General features: G+C 32.7%; 1 protein-coding gene across 1 annotated transcript in view; it reads right to left on the bottom strand.

Moving 5' to 3' along the window:
• The window catches only part of LOC148300365 (diacylglycerol lipase-alpha-like), a 62,398-nt gene extending 47,883 nt beyond the window's left edge, over nt 1-14,515 (bottom strand). Inside the window, exons 1-2 of the mRNA XM_088274893.1 lie at nt 14,032-14,515; nt 9,138-9,935 (exon numbers count right to left, since the gene is read on the bottom strand). Of these exons, the coding sequence (XP_088131019.1) occupies nt 9,138-9,232 (95 nt within the window). The 5' untranslated portion in view covers nt 9,233-9,935; nt 14,032-14,515. The remainder of the gene's footprint in view (nt 1-9,137; nt 9,936-14,031) is intronic.
• Nucleotides 14,516-18,254: the final 3,739 nt, after the last annotated feature.

The raw sequence follows: 18,254 nt of genomic DNA, 5'->3' as shown, positions 1-18,254 counted from the left end.
CGCTCACTCCTTTCAAGAACGTCATAAATCAAAAATCGTCAATTTTCAGCTGTGCATGTATTCGGAATGCCCAGAAAATGTACTATATCCCAGCAAAAGCGGCATATTTTTAACTTAATATTTACCCGCTACAGGTTGTTGTTTTTGAAAGAAAGTGTTGTTTTTGCATTTTGAAGAAAAGGTATTGTTTAATTGTTTTTTTAAATATACTATATATTTTTCAAATAGAGAAAAAACCTTCAGGCTTTACCTGAAAAGATCTGTTGCACAGTAAGAAGTTTAATAAGTGGCTTGATATTTATTTTTAATACATTGTATTGTATTTTTAAACTTTAAAAACGTTCTCCTGAAAAATCTAGTTTTTTTATTAATGACGTTATTGAAAGGAGTGAGCGATACATGGTCTTGCCGCACTGAGAGATCGCATTTAGTCTGCATTCAGTCTATATTCTGGGAAAAATTGTACACGGAGACATGTGCGGCTTCTCGCGCAGCCGGTCGCGTACTAAACTAACCAACTAACTAACCATCACGCCGCTTCTCACACCACTCTATCTTTGCATACATTCTTCGCCTCTTCCACATTCACGCATCTCCTCATACAAACCCGACGATTATTACAACTCCTGACCCGGCCGCTTTCGAGTATTTGACATACTTGATTGTGCCAAGTTTTCCTCGGTCTTCCTCTGGTTTTTTTCCCGCTACATTCGCCTCATAAATTTGTTTAACAGTTCTTTCCTCACTCATACGTTCCACATGGCCAAACCATCTCAAGACACCTTTCTTAATTTTATCGATAATGCTTATCTTGTATATTTGAGAGTACTCTCTTAACCCGTAAGCTGCGGATCGCATCTATTGTCGTTTTTTATAGAAGTACCGTTGACTGCGGATCGCATGCATAGTCGTTTTTCAAATTTACGTACTTACATCAACACCTATGGATAATTTTTTGCACTTAAATTTGGTTCGAGGCATGGATGAATTAGTTCTCTTTGATTTACTGTCATAAAATATCAAAATTATTTTAATTTAGTGTCAACTTTATCTTGAATACTTCCGGTCGGCTCGTGCTCCACAGATACGACAGCCGCGTCTTCTATACAGCCGCCATACTTTAGGCCGCGAGTCCGTAAATGTTAATATTTTTGTGTAAATACACCATAAAAACATAAAAAGTAAAGTGCATTGTGTACTGTGAACATCTATGATGGATATCCGAAAGTTTCACTACAAAAAACAGGCAAAAATATGTTTTTTTTTGTCAAAAATATTGTTATGTAAAATAATCCAGCACGGGACGGAAAGTTTGACACTCGAAATCGAGCAGCTTAGAGGTTAACGCTACCCACCCCATATAACGCAAAAAGTTGGACAACATTTTGTGTTGAAGGATATGAAGCCATATAGTTTCAAATCCGATTACTCCATATGACCATACATGGAGTGTACAAGCAAAATATTCAAGTCAATGCTTGATAATTATGCTGTCAATAATATTTCAATTATAGACACAAAAAATCCTTCTTTCACATGTCGCTCACTCCTTTCAACAACGTCATATATCAAAAATGTACAATTTTCAGTTGTGCATGTTTTTGGAATGCCCAGAAAATGTACCTACTATATCCCAGCAAAAGCGGCATATTTTTTACTTGATATTTACCATTTTTCATTAATGTTTTACTTATTAAATACCACTATTTCGAAACAGAAATAGTGGTATTTACCAAGTAAAACATTTATTAAAAATGGATAGATTTTACCACAAAGTGACTGCCGAATCAACTAATGAAATTAATATATGCCCGCTACAGGTCAGAAAGTGTTGTTTTTGCATTTTGAAGAAAATATATTGTTCTAATTATGTTTTTAAATAAACTAAATATTTTTCAAATGGAGGAAATACATTCACGTTTTACCTAAAAAGATCTGTTGCACAGTAAAGAGTTCAATAAGTGGCTTGTTATTAATTTTTAATATATTTTATTATATTTTATAACTTCAAAAACGATCTCCTGAAAAATCTTGTTTTTTGATGTGTGACTTTGTTGAAAGGAGCGAGCGAAATGTCAAATATGATTGACGTACGACGCCATTTGCCAAAATATAACATCTTCCTATGGGGTGATTTATTTTGCGCCACCCAGTACAAGACACACGTTGCAGTGAGCCTTTATGGACACTGTACCGCCGACGTCAGCTTTGAACTACGTCCAATTAGTATAGGTACGTAGTTCATTGATCTTTGACACGTAAATTGCATTTTAATATTCATTAGGTGATCTTATTGAAGTCAATGGGCGTGCTGTGAATCTACTGGCGATAACGGTTCAAGCATTGTTAAAAAACCTTTTATATATATATATATATATATATATATATATATATATATATATATATATATATATATATATATATATATATATATATATATATATATATATATAAAATGACTAACTGCATTGATGTTTATTTTGTTGCCAAGCAAAAGTGACTTAAATGGCCCTCCTGAACATTTTACGTTTTGGTAGTTGGTCACTTTCTCCTGTATGACTACGATATATGTAAAAATTGATAAAATTGTGTTTATATGTGTGTATATATATATATATATATATATATATATATATATATATATATATATATAAATATATATATATATATAAATATAAATATATATATATATATATATATATATATATATATATATATATATATATATATATATATATATATATATATATATATATATATATATATATATATATATATATATATATATATATATATATATATATATATATATGTATATATATATACACATATATATATACATATATATACATATATATATTTATATATATATATATATATATATATATATATATATATGTACAATTTTAAAACATTTACACCATTTAACGTTCGCTCCGATATCGAGGTACTTATCTCAACGTTATAGGGAGATTTACTGTATTTATATTTTATTGCGAACAAATTATGCAAATGGAGGTGGCACATAATACTCTTGTATATGGTACAGTGTTACATTATGGACGGTCTGCTTTAATTGTGATACATGTCCATTTTACTTCGTAACAAACGATCCTTTATGGGTATTATTTATGATTGCGGACTGTGTATCTCTCTCTCTCTTTCTCTCTCTATATCCGTATCCGGATATTACCACCCCTAAGGCTAAGGCCACGTTCACACATTACCACACTTCTAATTAACCCTTGATTACGGGACATTCGTAAAATTTACGACGGGAATCTGATCTGTGGGGAGCACCGAGGCAACACATGAAGAATGTAGTGACAACTAGTATGTATTTTTTTACCGATATTTTATTGTAAATAATGTATTGACAACTAGCATGTATACATTTTTTTAAATATATTTTATTGTTTAGATAACTAGCATGTATCTTATTATTTTTACCGATATTTTATTGTAAAGAATGTAGTGACAACTAGCATGTATCTTATTTATTTTATGGATATTTTATTGTAAAGAATGTAGAGACGACTAGCATGTATCTTATTTTTACCGATATTTTATTGTTAAGAATATAGAGACGACTAGCATGTATCTTATTATTTTTACCGATATTTTATTGTAAAGAATGTAGTGACAATTAGCATGTATCTCATTATTTTTACCGATATTTTATTGTAAAGAATGTAGTGACAATTAGCATGTATCTTATTATTTTTTTGACACCTCATCAAAGATGAAGAAGAATATGGAAGTCTGGGCATTTACGGGGCTGACGACCGTCATAGGCTGGTTTGAGTGATCACTTTCCACACGTGTAACATTCACCAATTCTACCCATTATTGACAACCACACTACTCAAATTCTTGGAAGTTCTATATATATGAACCAATTTGGAAACCTTGTTCTTGAATCACTAGAACTTCACTAGAGACATCTATTAGTGAGATGTAAAGAAGCTTTTTTACTAAGCAGAAACTCTTATATTAGTATGTGAGGTCCGAATCCTGGATTATAATCACACACATGAGAAACGCCAGAAAATTTGGACACACTCAAAATGTTGTAAGCATGTATCTTATTTATTTTACAGATATTTTATTGTAAAGAATGTAGTGTAAAGAATGTAGCGCGTATCTATTTTTTACCGATATTTTATTGTAAAGAATGTAGGGACAACTAGTATGAATCATATTTTTTTACCGATATTTTAAATAGGCAACACATGTGAAGAATGATAGCTTGTACTTTTAATATTTTACCCATATGTTAAGTTCGTATTTCATATAACGTTCTAAAAAAACACTAATTTCACTTACATATTGGTAAAATGTGAGTTTTTCTCACCGTAGTAAATTTAACGATAGTTCCGTATCAATATTTTATACAAGAAATCAAATATTTAGAAATACGAATTAATTTCTCAATTTAAGTATTTTTTTCGAAACAAAATCGCGCGACGTCATCCGACAAAAAGACGTGTAGTGCAGTAACGTGCGAGATAACCCTTACTCGAGCCCTCTTCACAGTCAGGGGAGTGAGTGCTTTAAGCTTAGAACAAGCCTTTGAAGGGGTACATTTCTATTTTGGTGCAAAGTGCTTGAATTAATTTGTATGTATGACCATTTCGTTGAATCCTTTGAGTATACATGCAAATATCAAAGTGATCTAAAATGAATACTGTCTAATGTTTTACCCAGTGGATCATTATCAGACAGGAGGAGTATCTAATTTAACATACTCAACCTATAAAGGATTGTATTAGACTCGTTTTGCGTTTATAACAGCCGATATAATCAATATTATCATTCATCATTTTCATGTGGAAAATTCGCCTTCTTAAATACGTCGTTTTCGTAAGCTGGTAATGAATGACGTCACCGAAACAATGGACTTATTTTAATGTTGGATATTATTCAATTTTTTTTAATAAACTAAATATTATTCAAATGGAGAAAAAACCTATTATTCAAATGGAGAAAAAAAATCTTTCCATTAATCTGTTCTATACTGTAAATATTGCAATTTCAGCGATTTTTCAGTTATTTTCAGCTACTGAGTTCTGAAAGAACAGTGGCAGGTAATATTGTATGAGGTTTTTCCGTGTTTCAGGCCCATACAGTTGAATTTCAGGTAGCTAAACTGGGTCAGTATCCGACCCCATAAAACCGGAAATTCTATGGCCTATTCCCTTGTGATTCCATGTATGGCTTGAAACATTCAACCCCTAAAATATTATCTTTTCCCCTTGTACATACATGTGCTTGCATATGCTTGCTATTTTTACGTTAGACAATGTTTATGCAACATTACTTTGAAACAAAATTTTGAATGTGTCCAAATACTTGTTCACAAAATCTGGAATATCTCCAATTACAGGAGTTATTTTCACATTATTTTTTAACAACTCTTATAATTGGAGATAATCCAGATTTTGTGAACAAGTATTTGGACACACTCAAAATTTTGTTAATAAATTATCTGGTTAAATTATAAGCTTAAATAATAAAAATGAGAATGGTATTTTCTGGCGTTTTTCATGTGTGTGATTATAATCCAGACCTCACATACTAATATAAGAGTTTCTGCTCAGTAAAAAAGCTTATTTACATCTCACCAATAGATGTCTCTAGTGAAGTTCTAGTGATTCAAGAACAAGGTTTCTAAATTGGTTCATATATATAGAACTTCCAAGAATTTGAGTAGTGTGGTCATCAATAATGGGTAGAATTAGTGAATATTACACGTGTGTAAAGTGATCACTTAAACCAGCCTTTGACGGTCGTCAGCCCCGTAAATGCCCAGACTTACATATTCTTCTTCATCTTTGATGAGATGTCAAAAAATAATATGAAAATAACTCCTGTCATTGGAGATAATCCAGATTTTGTGAACAAGTATTTGGACACACTCAAAATGTTGTACTTAATACTTAATAATACTTCGATATTTAAGTATACGAGTTTTTTTAGAGGTTTTTTTTTAAACATGCAATGTTGCTTCTACAGCTGTCAATTTGACAGTTGATTTTACAGTTATTTGTATTTTATTTTACAGAAATTTGACAGTTATTTGTAGTCAGTTCGTTTTACCATTTCACCATTAATAGACTGAATGACCAAATATGAAAAATCACAAGCCTATCGATAACATTCTTATTGAAATCTGTAGGGAACTAAGGGAGATATTAAGGTTTAAACTTTACATATTTCAAATACGTGCGTTCGCATATCGTTCACTCCTTTCAAGAACGTCATAAATCAAAATTGATTTTTCAGGAGAACGTTTTTAAAGTTTAAAAATATAATACAGTGTATTAAAAATAAATATCAAGCCACTTACTGAACTTTTTACTGTGCAACAGATCTTTTTAAGTAAAACCTGAAGTATTATTTCGAGAAATAAAAAGACTTTGTGTTCTGATCCACTCACATTTTTATTTAACCAACTAGTTTCGGCAGGTTGCCATTTTGAAAAGGAAATAAAAAACTAATGTACTTTGAATGGTTCTAAGAGTTTTTTTTAGATGGCAGTTCATTTATTATTTACCTTGCTTACTATGTAGAAGGTTTACATATCATTAAGTGGATTTCGTCCTTAGTATGATGGTCAGCGCGCTCGGCTACCGCACTGGAGGTCCCGGGTTCGACTCCCAGGCGGGTTGAAATGAATATAAGTGATTTTTTTTTTATTGTCTATGACGCAGTGCCCTATGCACCATTGGGTGCGGATAAGGGTTAGAGAGATAATTATTCATTATCTAATATTTGTGCTTTATTACCCTGGACTGGTACCTGAAGCGGAGGGCTGATCACCTTTCCTCAATTCTAAATCCTTAAGTTAAAGATCAAGATAACACGGCGTTTAAATAATGCAGTGCCTTATGTAAGTGTTGTTTTTTTTAGCATTTTGGAGAAAAGGTTTTGTTTTATTATTATTTTTAAATATCCTTTTTATTTTTCAAAGAAAGAAATAAGATTAAGGTTTTACCTAAAAAGATCTGTTGCACAGTAAAAAGTTCAATAAGTGGCTTGATATCTATTTTTAATACGTTCTATTGTATTTTTAAACTTTAAAAACGATCTCCTGAAAATCAAGTTTTTTGGTACATGACTTTGTTGAAAGGAGTGAGCGATATGTTTCTCTGCGAGGGCTGTGCTAATGTGTAATGGCAACTAGCCGTAACTCAAGTTGCGGCAGTCTGGCGTAACACGGCTCAGAGCCTTCTTAAAACTGGGCTCTATCATATACAATCACAGATTATGCTCTATCTCTTTCCTTTACCGAGATATTTATTATCCAAATAGCCGCGAAATTGTATTAATTTGATACATGTGTTGACAGACTTCCATATTCTTCTTCATCTTTGATGAGATAATATCAATACTCATCTTTGATGAGTCAAAATAATAATATAAGTTTAATTTTCAATTTTAAGATATCGCTCACTCCTTTCAAGAACGTCATAAATCAAAATACTTGATTTTTCAGGAGAACGTTTTTAAAGTTTAAAAATATAATTCAATGTATTAAAAGTAAATATCAAGCCACTTACTGAACTTTTTACTGTGCAACAGATCTTTTCAAGTAAAACCTGAAGGTTTTTTCTCTCTCTCTCTCTCTATATATATATATATATATATATATATATATATATATAAAACCCTTATCCGCACCCCAATGGTGCATAGAGCACTGCTTCATATAAACACAGTGTTATCTTGATCGTTTACACATGAAAGAAAGGTGATCAGCCCTCCGCTTCAGGTACCAGTCCAGGGTAATATTGAATAAACATTACAGTGAAAAAAATCACTTATATTTATTTGACCCCCCCCTGGGAATCGAACCCGGGACCTCCAGAACGGTAGCCGAGCGTGCTGACCATTACACTACGGAGGCGGACAAAATAAATAATATTTAGTATATTTAAAATAACAATTAAAAAACATATTTTCTTTTCTTCTCAAAAACAACATTTTCTGCCCTGTAGCGGGTAAATATTAAGTTAAAAATACACCTCTTTCGCTGGGATATAGTACATTTTCTGAGCATTCCGAAAACATGCACATCTGAAAATTTACGAATTTTGATATATGACGTTCTTGAAAGGAGTGAGCGATATATGACCATGTTTTATCTTCTCGCACGGTACTAAAATGGCTTCACTTCAAGCATCGCCTAAATCTTCAATCTCTCACGCTACTTTATAATATTCTTCATAACCCCAATACACCTAAATATCTGGCTGAAAACTCTATATATGTACCTCTCAGATCATGGTCTATCACTTCCTTCTTCCCAAGAAAGGACACTTTCCATTCCTCGCCATAACTCATCATCCTTCAGTAATTCCTTCTCTGTCCAAGCGGCCAGACTATGGAATGAATTACCTCTCCGCGTAAACAAATGCACCTTCTCTAATAACTTTTATGAAACGTCTGAGACATTACAATCTATCATTAGATTCCTAACTGTCCATCAAACCTCCTCCCTCTACCTCCTTCCCTAAACTCCCTTCTTCCTTTGCCCTCCTTATTATCATCAATTTGTAATTTATGTTTTTTTTTAAATGTTCAAGTACTATCTACTCTTTGATCGCAAACAGCTATATATGGTATCAAACGTTTTGACCAATATCACTAGTCTGTTTTTGGTTGGTTGGTAATATAGCTCCCAATATACTCATTTCGCTCACTCCTTTCAAGAACGTCATAAATCAAAAATCGTCAATTTTCAGTTGTGCATGTTTTCGGAGTGCCCAGAAAATGTACTATATCCCAGCAAAAGTAGCATATTTTTAACTTAATATTTACCCACTACAGGGCAGAAAGTGTTGTTTTTGCATTTTGAAGAAAAGGTACTGTTTAATTATTTTTTGAAATATACTTAATATTTTTCAAATGGAGGACAAACCTTCAGGTTTTACCTAAAAAGATCTGTTGTACAGTAAAAAGTTTAATAAGTGACTTGATATTTATTTTTAAAACATTGTATTTTATTTTTAAACTTTAAAAACGTTCTCCTGATAAATCAAGTTTTTTGATTTATGACGTTCTTGAAAGGAGTCAGCGATTTCTTTTCTGTACATGAAATTAAAATAAGTTTAAAATGTGTATTTTTTACTCACCAAACTAGATGCAGTGTGAACAGGACTGCTCCTGGAACGACAAGGTCATCTGACCCGACCGCCCAGCGCCTTTGAAAAGCCACAAACCCAGGCATTGTGACTCAAATCAAATCGTCTCCATCATTGGTCCATCGAGCCGGATATCCTCAATCACCAAGACGTAAAAACCATCAAACTCCACTTCAAAACACCCATCACGAATGCTACCACTTCGCACTATTCAATATCACGTGGAAAATATTCATTTTTGGTCCTTCGAGCAAGACCGCAATACATATTTAGATTTTAAGGTCACAAAATGATGTTTATTTTTTAAAAAATTAGGTTTTTTTGGTTGAAAATCCATCGTGCTAAGTTTATAAGAACGAGATTTATTTATTATATATTTTATACAGGCTTACAAGTAATCACTAGCACATTTTAAAGATTTTTTTTCGACTTAGATTATCATAACACAGTAGGTTTTTTAGTCTTTTTTTTTTGGTTGGTTCACAATTTAAATTTTACACTGAATTTAATTTTTGCGACAATATTTCGTATTTCTCTATCTTCATATTTTTCTTAGGATTGTATTTTTGGTCATTCGAGCCGGATTTTTGAAAGTTTTTACACATTTTTTAATGATTGTCTTCAATTTTTTTGTTGTATTTTAATAATTATTTTTGGTATTTTTCTTTGGTTACTGGTTTAAAATATATTTTCCTGCATATTTATTTCATTTCTTGATAAAATTTTGAACGGTAGAGGACTGTTTGCCAATAGCAACGTGTGATGTTCATCGATATCCATTGTCACATCCTAAAATAAACACACATGAGTTGGAGTTATTTTTGAATAATTATAACAAGTTACAGTGGAACCTCTTATAACGAGCGCCTCTCATAACGAATAATTCGCATAACGTGCAGAAAAAAATGTGAAAAAGTTATTACCTTAACGAGCGACATTTCGCAAAACGAGTGACAGAGAAAGAGCGTTTCCCCTTTTCACGACATTCACTTGTGAGTCGGCACTTCTGCCCCAGTCTAAACAAAAAATGTTTCACTTAACGAGGGTTTCGCTTAACGAGTAAGATTTTGGAACAATTATGCTCGTTATGAGAGGTTCCACTGTACATGAGATGATATCTTCATTTAAAAAGCTTGTAGCAAATAAAAACTAAATAAGTAACCGTTTACAGCCGGGGTAGGCAGAGTGGATAAAACGCCATACCATTTATGTATGAATATATTCATTGCTTCTTCTATCATACATTCACGCATCTCCGTCGATTATTCTGACTCAAAGTATTTGAAATACAGGTTCATGACAAGATTTCCTCGGTCTTCTTCTGCTCCTATTTCCAATCACATTCACCTCATAAGTTTGTTTTACCGTCCTTCATGTATTTAACAACCAAGATAACACTGCTTCTATATGATGCGGTGCCCTATGCACCATTGGGTGCAGATAAGGGTTAGAAGAATTAGATGACATTCACCTCATAAATTTGTTTTACCGTCCTTCGTGTATTTAACAATCAAGATAACACTGCTTCTATATGATGCGGTGCCCTATGCACCATTGGGTGCAGATAAGGCTTAGAAGAATAATAAGACATTCACTTCATAAATTTGTTTTACCATTCTTTCCTCACTCATTCGTTCCACGTGTCCAAACCATCTCAACACACCTTTCTTAATTTTATCGATAATGCTTATCTCATCCTTGCATTCCTTCCTTATTTCACAGCAACAAAACAGTAAAAGAAATTTATGTGCCGAATGCGGCAATGCCCAGACTTCCATATTCTTCTTCATCTTTGATGAGATGTCAAAAAATAATATAGTTAGACATTACTTTGCATTACATCCCGATAAAAATAAATGCCATTTAACTGTTTACATAAGGATTCAATGGATTCTAATCTTAGATCGGTTTCCACATTAACATAATGTGTTTGAATTCTCAGAAAGACAATGAAATTCTTTCAATCGCATTCACGTAATATCAAAGGGTATTATCAGACGGAAGGAATACCTAATTTAACATACTCAACCTATAAAGGATTGTATTAGACTCGTGAAGTGTTTATAACACCCGATATAATCAATATTTTCATTAATCATTTTCTTTTGCAAAATTCGCCTTCGAAAATGTGATATTTTCGTAAGTTGGCAATGAATTACGTCACAGAAACGAACATTCAAAACAAACAGTCAAAACGAACAGTCAAACATTCGTTTGAAAATGTCATAACTAGGCGAAACAATAGTCACAATATTAATTTTGATGTGTTTTTTTTTTAGTAAAATACAACTCAGTAGACTAAAAAATACTGTGTTTGATTTAAAAATTAATACATAAAATAAAGATAAGATTTTGTGTGATTTTGTGATTTTTCATTTGTTTCTTTTAAACATGCTTCCTACCTTATGTTTTTTGTGTGTTTCTTTTAAACATGCTTCCTACCTTATGTTTTTTCATTTGTTTTCCATAAACATGCTTCCGACCTTATGTTTTTTCATTTGTTTCTTTTAAACATGCTTCCTACCTTATGTTTTTTCGTGTGTTTCTTTTAAACATGCTTCCTACCTTATGTTTTTTCATTTGTTTTCCATAAACATGCTTCCGACCTTATGTTTTTCATTTGTTTCTCTTAAACATGCTTCCTACCTATTGTTTTTTCGTGTGTTTCTTTTAAACATGCTTCCTACCGTATGTTTTTTCATTTGTTTCTCTTAAACATGCTTCCTGCCTTATTTTTATTCGTTTGTTTCTTTGAAACATGCTTCCTACCTTATGTTTTTTTTAATTACCTAACGTCCAAGCGACTCTGAAATCTATCTACGGCTTATGCAACACCGTTTATCATGACCCTACTCAGGCTTTAACTTTTTAAGTTTCATAGCCTATGTCTACTTGTGAGTGGATTTACTCTTTATGTTTGTAGTTACTTTAATTTAATGTTATTCATGAGTGAAAATTCTATGCAAAAACTTGTGTTTTTAATTCGTTTCTTTTAACCATGCTTTCTACCTTATTTTTATTGGTTTGTTTCCTTTAACCTCTAAGCTGCTCGATTTCGAGTGTCAAACTTTCCGTCCCGTGCTGGATTATTTTACATTACAATATGTTTGACAAAAAAAAACATATTTTTGTCTATTTTTTGTAGTGAAACTTTCGGATATCCGTCATAGATGTTCACAGTACACAATGCACTTTACTTATTATGTTTTTATGGTGTATTTACACAAAAATATTAACATTTACGGACTCGCGGCCTAAAGTATGGCGGCTGTATAGAAGACGCGGCTGTCGTATCTGCGGAGCACGAGCCGACCGGAAGTATTCACGATAAAGTTGACACTAAATTAAAATAATTTTGATATTTTATGACAACAAATCAAAGAGAACTAATTCATCCATGCCTCGAACCAAATTTAAGTGCAAAAAATTATCCATAGGTGTTGATATAAGTACGTAAAGTTGAAAAACGACTATGCATGCGATCCGCAGTCAACGGTACTTCTATAAAAAACGACAATAGATGCGATCCGCAGCTTACGGGTTAAACATGCTTCCTACCTTATGTTTTTTCGTGGCTATGCTACATTTGAGTCTAGTTATATTTGAAACGAGTGTTTCGAGCTAATAGAGTGCGTATTCTAAGAATATCCCCATTCATACATATATGTGTGTGATATGGACAGAGCGCATTTACGATCGTCGATATTAAACAATGTTTGAACAAGTGGTCTTTATAAAATTGTTATAAAACAAATTTCGGCGAGATGTCGCGTTAAGTGGCCAAGATCGTTTGCAAAGACGTAGCGGTGTGGCGTTCTATTCTCTCTGCCTACCCCTGCAGTGAATCGACTTGATGGTAAGTATAGATATATATATTTATGAACATAAGGGGTATTTTTTGTATGCGAACTCAAATTTCCCGCAAAAAATGATGGTGGCAACCGGCGTGTGGCGTGTTGCGCCATCTTGTTGAAACCACAACTCCGTCATATCAATGCCATTCAATGTGTGAATGTGTTTGTATGTGTGTGTGTGTATGTGTGTGTGTGTGTGTAAATATGTATAGTCGGCTGGTTTAAGTGATCTCTTTATACACAGTAACATTTAAAATACTGTTTCTTCTTCTTCAAACCCTTATCCGCACCCTAATGGTGCATAGGGCACTGCGTTATATAAGCGCACAGTGTTATCTTGATCGGAACCCATGAAGAAAGGTGACCAGCCCTCCGCTTCAGATACCAGTCCAGGGTAATATTGAATAAATATTAGAGTGAAAAAATGTCTTATATTTATTTGACCCTCCCCTGGGAATCGAACCCGGAACCTCCAGAACGGTAGCTAAGCGTGCTGACCATTACACTACCGAGGCGGACAAAATAACATGATTAATCTAAAATACTGCACATTATTGAAAAAACTTCTTCGATTCTGTTGAGATATGTATCTAATATCATGATAATGATATCTAGTATCATTCAACGATTTGGAAAAAAAAACATACATACATATTTGTATTCTATTATGAAAAATGAAGCAAAAGTTAACAATTTTTCTTTTATTTCTTTATTTTTATGCCCTGGTTCAAAGTTAGACTACATGGTACAATTTTACCAAACCACACCGGTATTTAAATACAAGAAAATTAATATTTTTAATTGATTCGCACGAAATGGCATCAAAATTTCTCCAGTTATCATTTTTACATTCACCATACGATGATAACAACACAGTATGTCAGAAATTCTATGTAACACATTTACAACATAACCCGATACAAAAACATAAAGAAAACCAACCGATTTATTGAATTAAATATGAAATATATCATAAAATGCTTGAATACCCTACGAGTCATGTTCATAAATATCACATTTAAAACAATTACCTCAAAAAATCGCTTGAAAACACCACACAAAATTCATAACATATTTTACGTCAACGCGTCGCCTTTTTAACGATATTTAAAAGACAAAACATGACTGAACGACAGTTTTTTTATGTAAATTTAATTTCGTTTGAGTGGTCTTATTATTTATTAACGTGTCTTTAACACGGTTGTTTGCGAATTATCAAATAAATCACTTAAAAACACGACACAAAATTCACAACATATTTCTTGTCAAAACGTCGCCTTTTTGACGATATTTAAAAGACAAAACATGACTGAACGACAGTTTTTAACGTGGATTTAATTTCGTATAAGTGTTGTAATTATTTATTAATGTGTCTTTCACGCGGGTGTTTGCGAATTATCGGATATATGACAACATTATCGATCGCATGGCTCGCGGCAGTAATGGAAAGCAAGATGGCCGCCGGCCGACGTAGGACTCCCGAAGTGCGCGCCGAACGCAGCCGAACGGCGAACTGAATAAAATGATCGGTTTATTTTAGCCCCTCTCTACGGCATACCAGCGGTCGTAAACCTGTGAGTCGTGCTGTCAAAGAAGGCGCTAAAAATAGACGCTTTAAAAAACTAACTAAATAGCGCTATGTTTTGAATATTGAAAGCATTAACTTCTGAGGTATCTCTATATGAGAGAGTATGGCTTTTATCCTTGGCCCTACACAATTGGAAATAGGATCATGGAAGACGAAGCATAATTAAGTACCTATTTAAAAAAAACTCGAAAATGGCCAGGAGTTGGAATAATAAGTGGTTTGTCTGAGGATATGTAAAAATGTGAAAGAGGCGAAGAATGTTTGCAAAGACAGGATGGTGTGGCGTTTTATTATTTCTCTTTACCCTTACGAGAAGGTGAATGACTTGATGGTTGGTCAATTATATTTTGGTTGTTGAATGCATTAACTTTGTGGATCATATTGATATATTATTTCGAGAAATAAAAATACTTTGTGTTCTGATCCACTCACATTTTTATTAACCAACAAGTTCGGCAACAACCTGTTGCCCTCTTCAGGGTTTAATTTATTACTAGTAATAAATTAAACCCTGAAGAGGGCAACAGGTTGTTGCCGAAACTAGTTGGTTAGTAAAAATGTGAGTGGATGAGAACACAAAGTATTTTTATTTCTCGAAATAATATAAATAGCACTATGTTTAAATTCCCAATTAATATACTGCCATTTCTGTAAAAATCTCAAAAGAGGCTTTATAATTTGTAGAAATTACTATGGATAAGAGATCCGAAGAAGGTAGTGTTTTAAATAGTATTTTAAGCACCCTTGAGGTAGTATTTTACGAAAATGGCGCTATAAAAGATATCTAAATTTAATATAATTATTGAAGTAGGTATTTAGTACGACTTTTGACAGAATTCTGGATTTGATGGATTATTACCAACTAAATACCTAACTAAATACCTAATCATTGTTGATTATTATTTTTATTATTGATTATTATTGATTATTATTATAATTATTATTGATTTTTACTAACTAAATACCTAATTCGATAAACTAAATAATTACTACTAACTAAATACATCACGACGCTTCCCAGGAGTAGGTAGAGAAAATAGAACGCCTCGCCAAACTGTCTTTGCAAACAATCTTCGCCTCTTCCACGTTCATAAATCTCCTCATGCATACCCGCCGAGGCACCCAGATATGTGAATACCTGATGACACCAAGTTTTACTTGGTCATTTTCTAATTCTTTTTCCAACTACATTCGCCTCATATATTTACCGTTCTTTCCTCACTCATTCGTTCCACATGCCCAAACCATGACACCAAGACACCTTTCTTTATTTGATGGATAATGCTCATCTCAGCCTTGCACCCTTTCCTTTTATCAGCATTGGGACACCTGCCATACATGGTTTCGCCGCAATGAGAGATGGCATTCCAACAGTATTCAGTCCAATTTCATCCTTTTTGCCAACTACATACATCACTTCCATACACCGTTGTGTACTGACCGTTTAACGTTCACTGATAGGTTTTTATTTGCTACAACTAAATTCAGTGCACCATTCACTCTGTTCCCAGCATTCACTCTCCTTTCTTTATCTTTATAATTTTTTCCATCCGAAAAAAAAAATTGTTTCTTAATTTAATGCTTATAATTCATGTCCGCCTCCGTAGTGTAATGGTCAGCATGCTCGCCTAACGTTCTGGAGGTCCCGGGTTCGATTACCAGGGGGGTTTATAAATATAAGTGATTTTTTCACTCTAATATTTATTCAATATTACACTGGACTGGTACCTGAAGTGATCACCTTTCCTTCATGTGTAATCGATCGAGATAACACTGCGTTTATATGAAGCAGTGCCCTATGCACCATTTGGTGCGGATAAGGGTTTTTATTATTATTATTAATTTATTTAAATTCTCTATTTCGATATCTGCCGTTGAACCGTTGAACAACGGTTGACATCACCATACCAGAACCCGAACATATGGCCGAACAAAGATCTAGGAGTCGGATAACTTCGGCTCGTAGAGCGAGACATCCAATAGAACTGTGTTGTTGTTCTTTCTCTCTCTAACGCACGCATAATATTGGAAGTGCTAAGAAGGGACAGAAAATAAAGCAAACACTTGGATGTGTTCTTGCGTCACCCTCTATCAATATAAGATCACGTGTGATGGAAAGAGATATATGTATAGGGAATCTAGGATTATTTTCTTAGTAAATGGACAGTATGAAAATCTTATTTTTCTAACTAACTAACCATCACGCCGCTTCCCCGCAGTGGTAGGCAGAGAGAATCGAACGCCACACCACTCTGTCCTTGCAAACATTCTTCGCCTCTTCCACGTTCATGCATCTCCTCATACATATCCGCCGATTGTTACGACTTCTAACCTGACCACTTTGAAGTATTTGGCATACCTGATCGTGCCATGTTTTTTTTTAAGTATTTATCTCAGTTACATTATGAGCCTTCCAGTAGTACAATAATTGATGTCCGACTTTCTCTGGGAGTGGTTTTTTTTACATTAAATACGTATTTTTTAAATAAGATTTTTGTATGATGAAGATAGAAATTATGTCAAAATAATTTAAATAAAAAATAAAGCTCGCCATCTCTAGGCGTCTGATGCACTCTGTCTGCTCATATGTAAGTCAGAAGACTTACACATGAGTAGACAGAATTCATCTTTACCCTTTCGAGAAGGTATTTTGGTTTTGCTCGTCTCAATTTGGACAGAAAGCCCACTTAAAATTTTGAAAACCTGCGCCTTTATTGTGTGACAGAGAATTCATTATATTACCATCCACGGGACATTGACATCTACAGGACAATATTGAAACTAAAACAGCATTTTAGTATACCGTCTTGCCGCTAGATGACAGTAATGATACACAAAAATGTCTTGCATCATTCAGCTGTCTCTTTCATATCCCGTGTAAACAAATATATAATTAAGCTACTATCAAGCCGTTTATACATATATAAATAAATAAATAAATATATATATATATATTTATATATATATTTATATTTATATATATATATATATATGTATATATATATATATATATATATATATATATATATATATATATATATATATATATATATATATATATATATATATATATGTATATATATTTATATATATATATATATATATATATATATATATATATATATATATATATATATATATATATATATATATATATATATATATATATATATATATATATATATATTTATATGTACATATATGTATATATATGTGTATATATGTATATATATATATTTATATATATATATATATATATATATATATATATATATATATATTCATATTTAACATATAAATTCATATTTACTGGTCTACTATACCCATTCGCCCAATTGTGACTTAATGCTAACAAAAAATCCATCAACTATTGAATAATTGAATTCTTTTATTACAAGTTTTTCAGACACAAATAACCGTGTAATATGCTTTATTAATTCCCAAAGCGAGTAATTGAAAAGAACAGCATATGTTTTTGACACCTCGTTAGCCTTGCAGAAGCTGGGTGTGCCGATTAAATGCAGTTTGTAATTAGATTCACTCAATTAATACGACGAGTGACGTTTTTTAGTCGCGATTTCAATGTCAAGTTGGAAATTTATGTAAAAAACTTTGATTAGTTCCGACGTTAGCTACAGGGTGCTATGAATCATAGTGTACTCTTTT

The sequence above is a fragment of the Brachycentrus maculatus genome, unplaced genomic scaffold (assembly GCF_059751285.1).
Source record: "Brachycentrus maculatus isolate JH-2025_06_01 unplaced genomic scaffold, ASM5975128v1 h1tg000741l, whole genome shotgun sequence".
Lineage (NCBI taxonomy): Eukaryota > Metazoa > Arthropoda > Insecta > Trichoptera > Brachycentridae > Brachycentrus > Brachycentrus maculatus.
This window is presented reverse-complemented; position numbering and strand designations above follow the sequence as displayed.